This window comes from Cherax quadricarinatus, chromosome 91 (assembly GCF_038502225.1).
Source record: "Cherax quadricarinatus isolate ZL_2023a chromosome 91, ASM3850222v1, whole genome shotgun sequence".
Classification (NCBI taxonomy): domain Eukaryota; kingdom Metazoa; phylum Arthropoda; class Malacostraca; order Decapoda; family Parastacidae; genus Cherax; species Cherax quadricarinatus.
The window spans coordinates 4,110,587-4,126,693 of record NC_091382.1 but is presented as its reverse complement, the minus strand read 5'-3'; the positions used below and the strand labels follow the sequence as shown (position 1 = coordinate 4,126,693).

The 16,107-nt window shown below is 37.5% G+C and overlaps 1 protein-coding gene across 14 annotated transcripts in view; it reads right to left on the bottom strand.

The window, feature by feature from the left end:
* Positions 1-16,107, bottom strand: part of LOC128704860 (CAP-Gly domain-containing linker protein 1) — a 308,119-nt gene that overhangs the window by 24,057 nt on the left and 267,955 nt on the right. The window contains exon 26 of one of the 14 annotated variants that reach the window (XM_053800028.2): positions 896-936. The exons of the other annotated variants lie outside the window; for them this stretch is intronic. Coding sequence (XP_053656003.2) covers positions 897-936 — 40 coding nt within the window. The 3' untranslated portion in view covers position 896. The remainder of the gene's footprint in view (positions 1-895; positions 937-16,107) is intronic. 14 annotated transcript variants of the gene reach the window in all.

Below are 16,107 nucleotides of genomic sequence, written 5' to 3'. Positions count from 1 at the left end.
TAACTGGAATCTATTTAGGCTATCAAAAATTTGTCAGTTTTATCTCAAAATATAATTACTGTAATATTAAACAATTTCTTAAAAAATAGCCACTTTATTTCATGATAAAAAAACAAAACTAAAAGGTATGCATTAAATTGCATTTAAAATATCTTCTAAATCTAAATACAGCAGCTATATACAGAAACACAGAAGCCAAACAATCTCTGCACATACTGTCTCTAAGCAGCATTCAGCATCACGAGCAATAAAGCGCTATACAACAGCATTTACTTTGTTGTTTACTTACAAAAATCAAGGATATTCATCTAGGAAGTAGACGGAAGAAGCCATGAGATGGTGAATCAAATACTCATACTATAAATAAAATAAGCCTCGTATGTAATGAGGTTTCACCTGCTGTGAGGCATTGTCAAGTACTTGACAATGCCTCACCACATGTGAAACCTCATTACATACGAGGCTTACTGTATTTGTGTCCGATTCAGCGATATTTCATCTACAAAAATACATATTGCCGTACATTATCAATATGAAGCAGTCACATTCTCAACCTTAATACAACCATGAGTGCATGGCAAGGCCAGAATTACATGAATAACCCACATCAAAATACATAATCTCAAAGACAGTGGTATGTTTGGGCTAAATACTTTCATTATAAAACATCTTAAATCACTGTTTTTCACTTTCGACTACCATAAATAACTCTGCCTAGATAAATAAAAATTAATGTCAATCATATTTTTGGCAACAAAGTAGTGTATCAAGAAATGGTACATACATAGACTAAAAAAAAAAGCTTGTACAAAAATAATAGACAATAGTACAACATGCAACAACTTTCCCCATAAGCCTTGCACAAGACCTACTCAATGTACCAGGCATCTCTTACCTTACACAAACAAGTCCAGAATACTGGGATCTGACTCTTGACTAGAAAAAGAAAAAAGTGGACTGGAATTCAATCAGTGTTATTGCTTGTATCTGTTTTCATTAGTATCTAAAAGGCAGAGGAAATGTTCTAACTAAGATCCACTCAATTTGGTTCACAATGTAAAAATATATGCAGATACATTCAATAAGCCTTTATTAACTGAAAAAGGCATAAGCCACACAATATTGTAGAGCTCTTCATGGGGGGGGGGAGGTGCCTTGAAGAGCTCTTGATCCAAAGAACTGGAGATATCCTCCCCTTCCTTGAATCAAACCTGATTATCTCCCATTCCTCAGGCACTTTATAACCCCCATACATTTAACACTTCCCATTACTAATTATAATACAAAAGCTGTCATATCGAAGCTATCACTGTAGGTCTTGTGGATGGCTTTCAGTGATGTGTGTGCTATTTAAAATGAGCTTGTTGTGTTATTAACAGTACTTTCAGTTGCTGTCTCTTCTGCCATAGTTTCTTTGTAATTATAGCAAATACAAAATTTCATGTGCCATTTACATTAACTTAAAAACCTGATGTTAAAAAGCCTTGATGACCACTGGAAATAAAAACAAAATTTATATCTAACACTTTAGGAAACTCAAAGCATTTCTTAAAATACAAATATTGCATAAGAGAGAAGCAATAAACTTATTGTTTGAAATTTAATCTGCTGTCCCTGACTTTCCAACAAGACATCTGTCATATGTAAAGGTTAAATAACCCAAATAATTTGGCATTACAACTGACACCAATCTTCTTATTACTTTCCTTAAGACTTAGTGCTCATATTTGTTCCCTCTATTAGGTGTTAAGTATAGGTTACACTTATATTCATTCATTACAGCTCAACCTCCATGGGGAAGTGGAACAGAATTCTTCCTCCGTAAGCCATGCGTTGTCATAAGAGGCGACTAAAATGCTGGAAGCAAGAGGCTAGTGACCCCTTCTCCTGTATATATTACTAAATTTAAAAGGAGAAACTTTCGTTTTTCCTTTTGGGCCACCCCGTCTCGGTGGGATACGGCTGTTTTGTTGGAAAAAAACAACAATTCAACTTTTAAATAAGTACAGTGGAACCTTGACTTACGGGTGTCCCAAAGTATGAGTTTTATGAGATACGAGCCATTCCTGGGTTGATTTTTTGCTCTGAGTTACGAGCCAATATTTGAGTTACAAGCCAGCTCTCCCCGCTTCCCCCTCAACCCAAAACCTGGACACCTCGCTTGTTTATCTATGATTTCATGCTTTAATTCCATGGAAATCATTCTCTTTTTCTTCTCAGCACTGTCCTGTACCACTAACTTTCTTAGGCCCCATGCTTAGAAAAACAAAATTCGGCCAAATGACTGTCAAAAATGTAAGCAAAGCACAAGAGGTAAACAGTGCACTGAGTTGGTGCCGTTCATTATTATAATAATAATAATTATTATTATTAATTCAGGTAACTAGAGCACAGAAGAAGAGTGAAGAAGAGCAGAATGTAAGTGTGGTGGAGGTATGTGAGGCATTACGTAGAATGAAAGGGGGTAAAGCAGCTGGAACTGATGGGATCATGACAGAAATGTTAAACGCAGGGGGGGATATAGTGTTGGAGTGGTTGGTACTTTTGTTTAATAAATGTATGAAAGAGGGGAAGGTACCTAGGGATTGGCAGAGAGCATGTATAGTCCCTTTATATAAAGGGAAAGGGGACAAAAGAGATTGTAAAAATTATAGAGGAATAAGTTTACTGAGTATACCAGGAAAAGTATACGGTAGGGTTATAATTGAAAGAATTAGAGGTAAGACAGAATGTAGGATTGCAGATGAGCAGGGAGGCTTCAGAGTGGGTAGGGGATGTGTAGATCAAGTGTTTACATTGAAGCATATATGTGAACAGTATTTATATAAAGGTAGGGAAGTTTTTATTGCATTTATGGATTTAGAAAAGGCATATGATAGAGTGGATAGAGGAGCAATGTGGCAGATGTTGCAAGTATATGGAATAGGTGGTAAGTTACTAAATGCTGTAAAGAGCTTTTATGAGGATAGTGAGGCTCTGGTTAGGGTGTGTAGAAGAGAGGGAGAATACTTCCCGGTAAAAGTAGGTCTTAGACATGGATGTGTAATGTCACCATGGTTGTTTAATATATTTATAGATGGGGTTGTAAAAGAAGTAAATGGTAGGGTGTTTGGGAGAGGGGTGGGATTAAATTATGGGGAATCAAATTCAAAATGGGAATTGACACAGTTACTTTTTGCTGATGATACTGTGCTTATGGGAGATTCTAAAGAAAAATTGCAAAGGTTAGTGGATGAGTTTGAGAATGTGTGTAAAGGTAGAAAGTTGAAAGTGAACATAGAAAAGAGTAAGGTGATGAGGGTATCAAATGATTTAGATAAAGAAAAATTGGATATCAAATTGGGGAGGAGGAGTATGGAAGAAGTGAATGTTTTCAGATACTTGGGAGTTGACGTGTCGTCAGATGGATTTATGAAGGATGAGGTTAATCATAGAATTGATGAGGGAAAAAAGGTGAGTGGTGCGTTGAGGTATATGTGGAGTCAAAAAACGTTATCTATGGAGGCAAAGAAGGGAATGTATGAAAGTATAGTAGTACCAACACTCTTATATGGATGTGAAGCTTGGGTGGTAAATGCAGCAGCGAGGAGGCGGCTGGAGGCAGTGGAGATGTCCTGTCTAAGGGCAATGTGTGGTGTAAATATTATGCAGAAAATTAGGAGTGTGGAAATTAGGAGAAGGTGTGGAGTTAATAAAAGCATTAGTCAGAGGGCAGAAGAGGGGTTGTTGAGGTGGTTTGGTCATTTAGAGAGAATGGATCAAAGTAGAATGACATGGAAAGCATATAAATCTATAGGGGAAGGAAGGAGGGGTAGGGGTCGTCCTCGAAAGGGTTGGAAAGAGGGGGTAAAGGAGGTTTTGTGGGCTAGGGGCTTGGATTTCCAGCAAGCGTGCATGAGCGTATTAGATAGGAGTGAATGGAGGCGAATGATACTTGGGACCTGACGATCTGTTGGAGTGTGAGCAGGGTAATATTTAGTGAAGGGATTCAGGGAAACCAGTTATGTTCATATAGTCGGACTTGAGTCCTGGAAATGGGAAGTACAATGCCTGCACTTTAAAGGAGGGGTTTGGGATATTGGCGGTTTGGAGGGATATGTTGTGTATCTTTATACGTATATGCTTCTAAGCTGTTGTATTCTGAGCACCTCTGCAAAAGCAGTGATAATGTGTGAGTGTGGTGAAAGTGTTGAATGATGATGAAAGTATTTTCTTTTTGGGGATTTTCTTTCTTTTTTGGGTCACCCTGCCTCGGTGGGAGACGGCCGACTTGTTGAAAAAAAAAAAATAATAATATTACTACATGTATTAATATAATAGTAATTATTACATACATAATAATTATTCAGAATGCTGCCACTAGTTGGCACAGCTGATGCCAAATCCATCTGGTAAGCAGTACACATGTTCACATCGCTGTGGCAGTAGTTCTCTCGTGTTTGTTTGCATTTTTTTACAGTCATTTGGCCAAATTTCTCCTTTCTAACCATGGGTCCTAAGAAAATAAGTGCTGAGAAGAAAAAGACGATGATTTCCATGGACTTAACCAGGCAATACATCATATGCCGTACCCTCAACCTCCCCCCCACCACCATCTCTGCTCCAAGTGTGTACGTAAGTACATATACAATTTTAATACGATATTTTTTTTTTTTTTATCACACTGGCCGATTCCCACAAAGGCAGGGTGGCCCGAAAAAGAAAAACTTTCACCATCATTCACTCCATCACTGTCTCGCCAAAAGGGTGCTTTACACTACAGTTTTTAAACTGCAACATTAACACCCCTCCTTCAGAGTGCAGGCACTGTACTTCCCATCTCCAGGACTCAAGTCCGGCCTGCCGGTTTCCCTGAACCCCTTCATAAATGTTACTTTGCTCACACTCCAACAGCACGTCAAGTATTAAAAACCATTTGTCTCCATTCACTCCTATCAAACACGCTCACGCATGCCCGCTGGAAGTCCAAGCCCCTCGCACACAAAACCTCCTTTATCCCCTCCCTCCAACCTTTCCTAGGCCGACCCCTACCCTGCCTTCCTTCCACTACAGACTGATACACTCTTGAAGTCACTCTGTTTCGCTCCATTCTCTCTACATGTCCGAACCACCTCAACAACCCTTCTTCAGCCCTCTGGACAACAGTTTTGGTAATCCCGCACCTCCTAACTTCCAAACTACGAATTCTCTGCATTATATTCACACCACACATTGCCCTCAGACATGACATCTCCACTGCCTCCAGCCTTCTCCTCGCTGCAACATTCATCACCCATGCTTCACACCCATATAAGAGCGTTGGTAAAACTATACTCTCATACATTCCCCTCTTTGCCTCCAAGGACCAAGTTCTTTGTCTCCACAGACTCCTAAGTGCACCGCTCACCCTTTTCCCCTCATCAATTCTATGATTCACCTCATCTTTCATAGACCCATCCACTGACACGTCCACTCCCAAATATCTGAATACATTCACCTCCTCCATACTCTCTCCCTCCAATCTGATATCCAATCTTTCATCACCTAATCTTTTTGTTATCCTCATAACCTTACTCTTTCCTGTATTCACTTTTAATTTTCTTCTTTTGCACACCCTACCAAATTCATCCACCAATCTCTGCAACTTCTCTTCAGAATCTCCCAAGAGCACAGTGTCATCAGCAAAGAGCAACTGTGACAACTCCCACTTTATGTGTGATTCTTTATCTTTTAACTCCACACCTCTTGCCAAGACCCTCGCATTTACTTCTCTTACAACCCCATCTATAAATATATTAAACAACCACGGTGACATCACACATCCTTGTCTAAGGCCTACTTTTACTGGGAAATAATTTCCCTTTCCTACATACTCTAACTTGAGCCTCACTATCCTCATAAAAACTCTTCACTGCTTTCAGTAACCTACCTCCTACACCCATACACCTGCAACATCTGCCACATTGCCCCCCTATCCACCCTGTCATACGCCTTTTCCAAATCCATAAATGCCACAAAGACCTCTTTAGCCTTATCTAAATACTGTTCACTTATATGTTTCACTGTAAACACCTGGTCCACACACCCCCTACCTTTCCTAAAGCCTCCTTGTTCATCTGCTATCCTATTCTCAGTCTTACTCTTAATTCTTTCAATAATAACTCTACCATACACTTTACCAGGTATACTGAACAGACTTATCCCCCTATAATTTTTGCATACGATATTTCTTATTTATAAAAACATTGTTTCAGTGTTTTCCTTAGAAAACTAGTGATCTACTGCAGTTAGCCTCAATAATACTCCGTTTTCTCTTATAGTAAGAGCATGGGAAGATACTCTAGTCAAATTGGGACAACAATGGCGGACGCTCCTGCCACTGCGTCTGCCACCATATTTTGGCCTATTGTATTCATTCTAGAGTATATATCATATTTCTGTGTTAATTATATTGTTTATTATGTCATATTAGATGAACTGTGATAGATAAATAAGTCATACAGTTGATAATAGCATCATATTCAAGTAATTTTTCTCGTCGCTCCAGAGTGCAGGAACGGATTAATGGCTTTTCAATTAATTTAACCCTTAAACTGTCCAAAAGTAGATCTACGTTTGCATGCGTAGCACTCCGACCTTGATTTTCTCCATAAGAAAGCATGTAAAGAAAATGTAGATCTACGTTCAGAGCGCTACGTGAGCAAATGTAGATCTATGTTTGGGCAGTTGAAAGGTTAAATGAGGACAATTAATTTGATATACGATTAAACCGAGTTACGAGCTAGCCCCTGGAACAGATAAAACTCATAAGTCAAATTTCAACTGTACATGCATTTATTTACTGACTAATTATAAACAAATTAAAATATGTGATTCCCCATTTTTAACTACAAAAGCAAAGCAAGACTCATGGTGGTCAGTCATATAAATTATTTATATTTCCACTGGTTGTATCACTTACTGCCTCCTTAAGCAGGAAAAAATGAAAATAAAATATCATATAGACACTGTTTAAGGGCAGTTACTATACATGGGAAAAAGACAGGAAGAAAAGAAAACTATTTTTAACAGAGTAACAGGGCGAAATCTACCCATCAAACAGATTATCAAGAAAAAATGAATAAATATTAGACAGAAGCAAAACAAAGCTAAATGGGAAAACAGAGATGAATAAATTAATAAAGCTCTATACACTACATGATCTCGAAACACTAGAGCTAAATGATACTACATTTTTTTTTTTTTTCAACAAGTCGGCCGTCTTCCACCGAGGCAGGGTGACCCAAAAAAGAAAGAAAATACCCAAAAAGAAAATACTTTCATCATCATTCAACACTTTCACCACACTCACACATTATCACTGTTTTTGCAGAGGTGCTCAGAACACAACAGTTTAGAAGTATATACGTATAAAGATACACAACATATCCCTCCAAACTGCCGATATCCCAAACCCCTCCTTTAAAGTGCAGGCATTGTACTTCCCATTTCCAGGACTCAAGTCCGACTATATGAAAATAAGTGAATCCCTTCACTAAATATTACCCTGCTCACACTCCAACAGATCGTCAGGTCCCAAGTACCATTCGTCTCCATTCACTCCTATCTAACACGCTCACGCACGCTTGCTGGAAGTCCAAGCCCCTCGCCCACAAAACCTCCTTTACCCCCTCTCTCCAACCTTTTTGAGGATGACCCCTACCCCTCCTTCCTTCCCCTATAGATTTATATGCTTTCCATGTCATTCTACTTTGATCCATTCTCTCTAAATGACCAAACCACCTCAACAACCCCTCTTCTGCCCTCTGACTAATGCTTTTATTAACTCCACACCTTTTCCTAATTTCCACACTCCGAATTTTCTGCATAATATTTACACCACACATTGCCCTTAGACAGGACATCTCCACTGCCTCCAACCGTCTCCTCGCTGTTGCATTTACCACCCAAGCTTCACATCCATATAAGAGTGTTGGTACTACTATACTTTCATACATTCCCTTCTTTGCCTCCATAGATAACGTTTTTTGACTCCACATATACCTCAACGCACCACTCACCTTTTTTCCCTCATCAATTCTATGATTAACCTCATCCTTCATAAATCCATCCGCCGACACGTCAACTCCCAAGTATCTGAAAACATTCACTTCTTCCATATTCCTCCTCCCCAATTTGATATCCAATTTTTCTTTATCTAAATAATTTGATACCCTCATCACCTTACTCTTTTCTATGTTCACTTTCAACTTTCTACCTTTACACACATTCCCAAACTCATCCACTAACCTTTGCAATTTTTCTTTAGAATCTCCCATAAGCACAGTATCATCAGCAAAAAGTAACTGTGTCAATTCCCATTTTGAATTTGATTCCCCATAATTTAATCCCACCCCTCTCCCAAACACCCTACCATTTACTTCTTTTACAACCCCATCTATAAATATATTAAACAACCATGGTGGCATTACACATCCCTGTCTAAGACCTACTTTTACCGGGAAGTATTCTCCCTCTCTTCTACACACCCTAACCTGAGCCTCACTATCCTCATAAAAACTCTTTACAGCATTTAGTAATTTACCACCTATTCCATATACATACTTGCAATATCTGCCACATTGCTCCTCTATCCACTCTATCATATGCCTTTTCTAAATCCATAAATGCAATAAAAGCTTCCCTACCTTTATCTAAATACTGTTCACATATATGCTTCAATGTAAACACTTGATCTACACATCCCCTACCCACTCTGAAACCTCCCTGCTCATCCGCAATCCTACATTCTGTCTTACCTCTAATTCTTTCAATTATAACCCTACCATATACTTTTCCTGGTATACTCAGTAAACTTATTCCTCTATAATTTTTACAATCTCTTTTGTCCCCTTTCCCTTTATATAAAGGGACTATACATGCTCTCTGCCAATCCCTAGGTACCTTCCCCTCTTTCATACATTTATTAAACAAAAGTACCAACCACTCCAACACTATATCCCCCCTGCTTTTAACATTTCTATCATGATCCCATCAGTTCCAGCTGCTTTACCCCCTTTCATTCTACGTAATGCCTCACGTACCTCCCCCACACTTACATTCTGCTCTTCTTCACTCCTAAAAGATGGTATACCTCCCTGGCCAGTGCATGAAATTACCACCTCCCTTTCTTCCTCAACATACTACATATAAACAAAAATAAACCAAACATTTATGATACAGCATATATATATATTCAAAGTAATGTTACACTGAAGGAAAAAAACACTCACTGTACAGAAGAGGCAGATTTAAGAAAAAAGAAGCACTGGCAATGCTGTTTACTGGTAAAATACACACTACAGCCTTCATAAATGAAAAGTTAAAATGTAAATATGACAAAAATCTAGTGAGAGCCAAAACAGGTACACTCATAATTGTAGAGATATATTTTTTTTTATTAACACATCATCCGTTTCCCACCAAGGTAGGGTGGCCCGAAAAAGAAAAACTTTCACCATCATTCACTCCATCACTGTCTTACCAGAAGTGCACTTAACACCCCTCCCTCAGAGTGCAGACACTGTACTTCCCATCTCCAAGTCTGGCCAGTCAGTTTCCCTGAATCCCTTCATAAATGTTACCTTGCTCACACTCCAACAGTACGTCAAGTCCTCAAAACCATTTGTTTCCATTCGCTCCTATCTAACATGCTCACGCATGCCTACTGGAAGTCCAAGCCCCTTGCACACAAAAACCTCCTTTACCCCCCTCCCTCCAACTTTTCCTAGGCCGACCTCTACCCCGCCTTCCCTCCACTACGGATTTATACACTCTCAAAGTCATTCTATTTTGTTTCGTCCTATACAATACACCATTTACTAACACAGGGAAGAGAGAAGAATTTAAAAGGACAAATGAAACTGCATAATACACTGGGGAACTGCATGAAAAGTGATCATGAAAATTCAAAACTCACTGAAAATAAGGAAATTGATTGAATAACCAGAGGCCACAAGGACAATTAAATGGCTAATCAAATTCCTCAATGTAAAAATATGGAGAAGAGAGGCAGCAGAGATGCCATGCTTGAGAGTAATGTGCTGTGTCAATATCATGCAGAGAATTTAGAGTGTAGAAATTAAAAGGAGATGTGGTTTTACCATGGGTACAATTCAAAGGGTTGTTGAGGTAGTTTGGGCATGCAGAGAAGATGATGAGGGTGTATAAATCTGGGGTGGTAGGTAAGAGGTGAAGAGGAATGAAGGAACAGTTGGAGGAAGTAGAAGAGGCTTTGAGTTTTAGGGGTTTGAGCAATCAGCGGACCTGTGTGAATGTACTAAGTAAGAGTGCTTGGAGATGTGCTGTTGGAGTGTGCGGAGGGTAACTTTTATGAAAGGATTCAGGAAAACTGGTTAGCTAGACTTAAGAGTCCTGGAGGTGGGAAGGGCAGTTCCTTCACTCTGAAATAAGGGTTGGAATGCTGCAATCAGATGGTAATCTGACTGCGACACCAGCACACTTCTAGAAAGATAGCGACTGAGTGAATGTTGGTGAATGTGTTGTTTTCTTTGGGTCACCCTGCCTTGACAGGAAATTACCGACGAGTTCAAAAAACATTCATTTTTAACACATCAGCACATTAAACAAGCAACTCAAGTAAAAGAAGGCAACACACTCTCTATATACTTTATATTTACTAGAGAGGGAAGAAATTCCAGATTTTAAAGTTCTGAACACTTGAGGAAAGCTATATTACATTAGTCTGTATAGAAAGCTATAATACAGAAGACCATCCAAATTACTATGTCCACTCACTTCTGGCAAGACAATTACTGAATAAAGCAACACAATGTATGTTATAGAACATTTTTGTATAATCTCATGAAAACACAATGTATCTATAACTTCTATACTTTACCAACTCATAGAGTATCCAGTAAAGGCAACAGAATATTTATCAATTCACTATACCTACAGCACTAGTTTACTATTCTCATATCACTTCTGAGATGTATTGTCAAAAGCTGCCTATGGCAACTTTGAGCTAATATATATTGATAAAAAATTAACATACACTTATCATTATTCTCTCTACTTTGCATTAGAATTTCTACTCATCTCACGTCTTTCTTTATTCTGTATCAGTTTATACATGATTCTAACGAGACTCAAGAATCAATAATGCAACTGATCAGTGGTATATTACTAGTATATACTAGGCCACTAATAAGCAACTTCTGGTACTCTATTCCACACAAAATTCAAACTTAGAAAACTCTTAGATCAGTCTACCTTGGTTAATACAATTCATGTGATGGAGCAACATGGTTCACTGAGAAACACAAAATTTGTAAGATTCATCACACCATAAGAAAAACTGATTTCCTTCTATTAATATAAGTAAGTTTATTAAAAGTAAAAAAAAAACATTAACTGACCCTAAAATAATCATGGTAAAACTTTACATTAAGAAACTTACTAGCAACATAAATTTTAGAGAGCATATTTGTAGTTATCAATACTAAGATATATCTGATTCAAACAGATGTTTTACATGGGGAAAAAAATCTATAAAACCTTTCTTGATAAAATATTACATTTATAAAATCTGGGACATTACCAATCATTTTTTCAAAATGTTTCAGTACAAGAACTGTTTAGAAGGCTGTAAACCATGGTATACAGTAATTTAATTAGGACAATTTATTGCAAATAAAAGTCTCACCACTTACTGTTTAACAGGTAAAACAATGAATAATAAAGAAAATTCTTAAAGCATATAATTAAGCACTATTGTAAAAATTTAAAAGTTTAAGTGAATATAGTTTGAAGAACTGGAGAAGCAAGCTGGAGAATACTTGTGCAAAAGAAGACAAAAAATTACTCTGAAAAGAATGTAGTATCAGGAATGTTACTAGTTGAGTTTCACAAGTATCAGGAATGTTACTAGCTGAGTTTCACAAGTATCAGGAATGTTACTAGTTGAGTTTCACAAGTATCACGAATGTTACTAGTTGAGTTTCACAAGTATCAGGAATGTTACTAGCTGAGTTTCACAAGTATCAGGAATGTTACTAGTTGAGTTTCACAAGTATCAGGAATGTTACTAGCTGAGTTTCACAAGTATCAGGAATGTTACTAGCTGAGTTTCACAAGTATCAGGAATGTTACTAGTTGAGTTTCACAAGTATCAGGAATGTTACTAGCTGAGTTTCACAAGTATCAGGAATGTTACTAGCTGAGTTTCACAAGTATCAGGAATGTTACTAGCTGAGTTTCACAAGTATCATGAATGTTACTAGTTGAGTTTCACAAGTATCATGAATGTAACTAGTGAAATTCCACAAACATCAGGAATGTAACTTGTGGAATTCCACAAACATCAGAAATGTAACTAGTGGAATTCCACAAGGATCAGTTAAGGCCTATAAGAAAGGGAAAAATGTAGAGCATGTATGTGTGTGTGAGAGCCAGGTATGAACCATACATTTGATTTGAAATGACTCTAGTTAATATTCATTAGCTCATCTAAAGTATGCAGCAATCCATTATTTTACTGGAAATAACAGACAGGAGACAGTGTCTACATAAAGAAAATATTTAGTGAATGAAGGCTATTTTCTTTCAATATTGCATGAAATTAAGAATTTTGTAAATTCTCTTACCATTGCTTGCAGTGCACCATTTACTTGCTGTGCAATATGTATTTATCATGCGCAATGTATTTACCATGCATCATGTACAGTACTCTGGTGACCATGCTTAAAATACCATTTACCCAGAAAAACCTAAACAAGTGTCATTTTGACTAGTATTTAGTGAATACTGTTATTATTATTATAGCATTAAAATCAATATACTTAACACTATGCTTCAATATACTGTGCTGAGCCTTGTAACTAAAAGTAATCATTACATCCAGCTTCAAACTTCTTATATGTCATCGAATGTTGTGAAAAAAAAAAGTACCAGAGAACAATTTATTTGGCTGCAATTTAACACTATTCACATTTCTTATTGTCATTTATCATGCTACACTTATATTCTTTCATATATATTCGTTATATTTATTAGAATTACTTTTAATACAAGTCTGTATAGTATATTTTTGTATACATATATGTACAATGTGTATGTTTTATCATGATATTTGATCTTTGTCTTAAATTTTTACCTTATGCAAAATGCTCTGTATAACCAGAGGTTTTGTACCTATATTATTCAGTGTCATCCATTTTTTTTTTTTTTTTTTGTAAATACTATATATTATGTGGAAATAAAAGTATTTATTTTATCTGGTGAGGGTGGGCCCCAATACTACAAGTCTTCACCAGTTAATTTCACTTTCACCAAACAGGCATTGTAAGGTGCCCCCGCAACCACTGCAACACAATTTGATGAATGGATAGAGAGAAGGGAGGTGTGATAAACAAGTGATTAAAAGTTTAAGGAAGTTAGATTTTCCAGATATAGCCTCTGATTTAATTATGTTTAAATTTCTGTAACATCCCCTGGCAGATATCCACAGTGTCATAACTGGAACCACTCAGTTAAGATGTCTGACAGTTTGGTGTCAACCTTGATAAATGATACCGTCAAGTGCCTTAGAATGACACTTGAGAAGATATTTCAGTTCCGGGACCTTGTTAGAAGCTATCAAAGTCACAAGATGAAAGTGATGAGACTAACTAGAAGTATGGGGAATGAAAGAGTAGAGATCTGAATTGCAAAGAGTGTGTAGGAAGTGAATGTATGTTAGATACTAGTTGATTTGTGATTTCCTAAGCAGTGAAACAATTTGGTTATACTGTACCTTGAATATAATCAATTACTGACATCATTTAAAAATACTATCTTAACAGTTTACTACTAGCATTACCAACTTGCTTACACTGGACTAATTTATTTAATTATAGGAAACATCATCACAAGGCCATTATCAAAAGGCAATCAAAACAACACAAAGTCATTAATTGCATTCCAAATGACTTGTTTCAAGACATAAGTCAAAAGTCGTAAAAAAAATTGTCAAAAGGGAAAATATCCCTACCATTTATGCTAAAAAAAATGATACCAAGTTCCCAGGCAGGCAAGAACTCAATGGGGAGATTAGCCCACCTTCCACTGTAAGATCCCACAGGGATCTTCCAGTGCCATGGAAGGTATTCAGGCTTGATTCAAGGAATTCAAGCACAGGTCCAATTCCTCAGCTAAAGGGCCCCTTACCAGTATCAAGGAACCTACCCAGAGAGGAAACCCTCACCCAGAAAAGGAAACCCTCTGCCCTAATCACAAACTCAACCACTGAATTAAGGTGACTCAACACTGAGTTACAACCATGGTACCAATATGTTAGGAAAAGGAACACAAGTGAAACTAATGTGACATTTTATTGTGGTAACGTTTCACTCTCCAGGAACTTTGTCAAGCCATTGCAGCTTGGCAAAGTAAAATGTTGCCACAATAAAATGTCACATTAGTTGCACTTATGTCCTTCTACCTAACATATTGTTGGTAATTCTACCAACATTATTACATGGTACAAATAGTTCATTACAGGGGGTTGACTGTACCAACATTCATACGTTTACTATATATATATAGTGGTCCCTCAATAATCATCCGGCCTGAAAGTCGTCCATTTCGGAAATAGTCCCGTTATTTCGTCTAAACATTGGCTCGCAAATGGTCCGTTAACTCGCTAATCGTCCTTCATCCGGGACGCGTACTCACGCTCTGAGCCGCCCGGGCCTGCCTTCCCAGCCAGTGTGCCATTGTTTACCAGTGAGCGACGGTCCCCTCACTTGCTCCTACGAAATATTTCATAATATTCCATTGATTTTAGTGCTTGCAAGTGCTAAATAAGCTACCATGGCTCCAAAAAAAACTTCTAGTGCCAGCTCTTTGGTAAAGAATGTGAGAAACAAATATAATTTATGAAAAAGTTTGTAGAAAAATACAAAGGTGGTGGTGGTGGTAGAGTGGAAGCAGTTGTGATAGTGGTTGATGGTGGTAGAAGGTAATAGTGATGGTGGTAACAGTTGTAATAGTGGTAGTGATGGTGGTAGAGGGTTCCTTCTTTAGTAATTCAGCAATTCTACCAACTCCTCCAATGTTGTTGGAGTTATATAGGGCTACAGAAAACACCGCTGCCTCAGCTGCTGCTTCACCATCATTATGGACGGCTTACTCTCAGTGGCCCTTATATACCCAACAACAACACAACACAACACCTCTAGTGACATACGTAATGACTTATTTTATTCATTCTAGAGTATATTCCATGTTTCTACGTTATTAATATTGTTTATTATGTCATATTAGTTGAATTGTGATAGATAAATAAGCCGTTGAGTTGATATTAGTGTCATATTCTCCAACAATAAACTTGCCATCCGTCCCTCACACAAACAAGTCTCCAATAAGAACATAAAAAAGGAGGAACACTGCAGTAGGCCTGCTGGCCCATACTAGGCCAGTCCTTCACAAATCCAACCCACTAACAGAACAAATGCTACCCAAGCAATAAGCTCAGGTGCAAGTCTAACTCAAATCCAACCCCTCTCACTCATGTATTTATCCAACCTAAATTTGAAACTACCCAATGTTTTAGCTTCGATCACCCTACTAGGCAGACCGTTCCATTCATCAACTACCCCTATTACCAATGTTCATTTATACATTTTATTAGTGCTTTGCATTTTTTCTGCATGTAAATCTATATTTATACTAAGGAAGTGACCCCTGAAGTGACCTAGAGTCCTTATGGAGGGAGATTCCTCTCTTCCCTCTCTCCTCCTCTCTGTCTTCCATTCATCAACAACAGCCTTCAATAAAGGTAACTGTCATGTTGAATGTTCATTCTTTTGTGCATGTAAATCTATATTTTAGGTAAAAAAAAAAAATTGATGTTGATACTTCTGGGTGTCTGGAACGAATTAATTGGATTTACATTATTTCTTATGGGGAAAATTGATTCGAAAATCGTCTATTTCGATAATAGTCCCACTTCCAGGAACGGATTAAGGACGATAATTGAGAGACCACTGTATATATATATATATATATATATATATATATATATATAGAGTGGACCCCCGGCTTACGATCAGCTCCCAATGCGACCAATTATGTAAGTGTATTTAT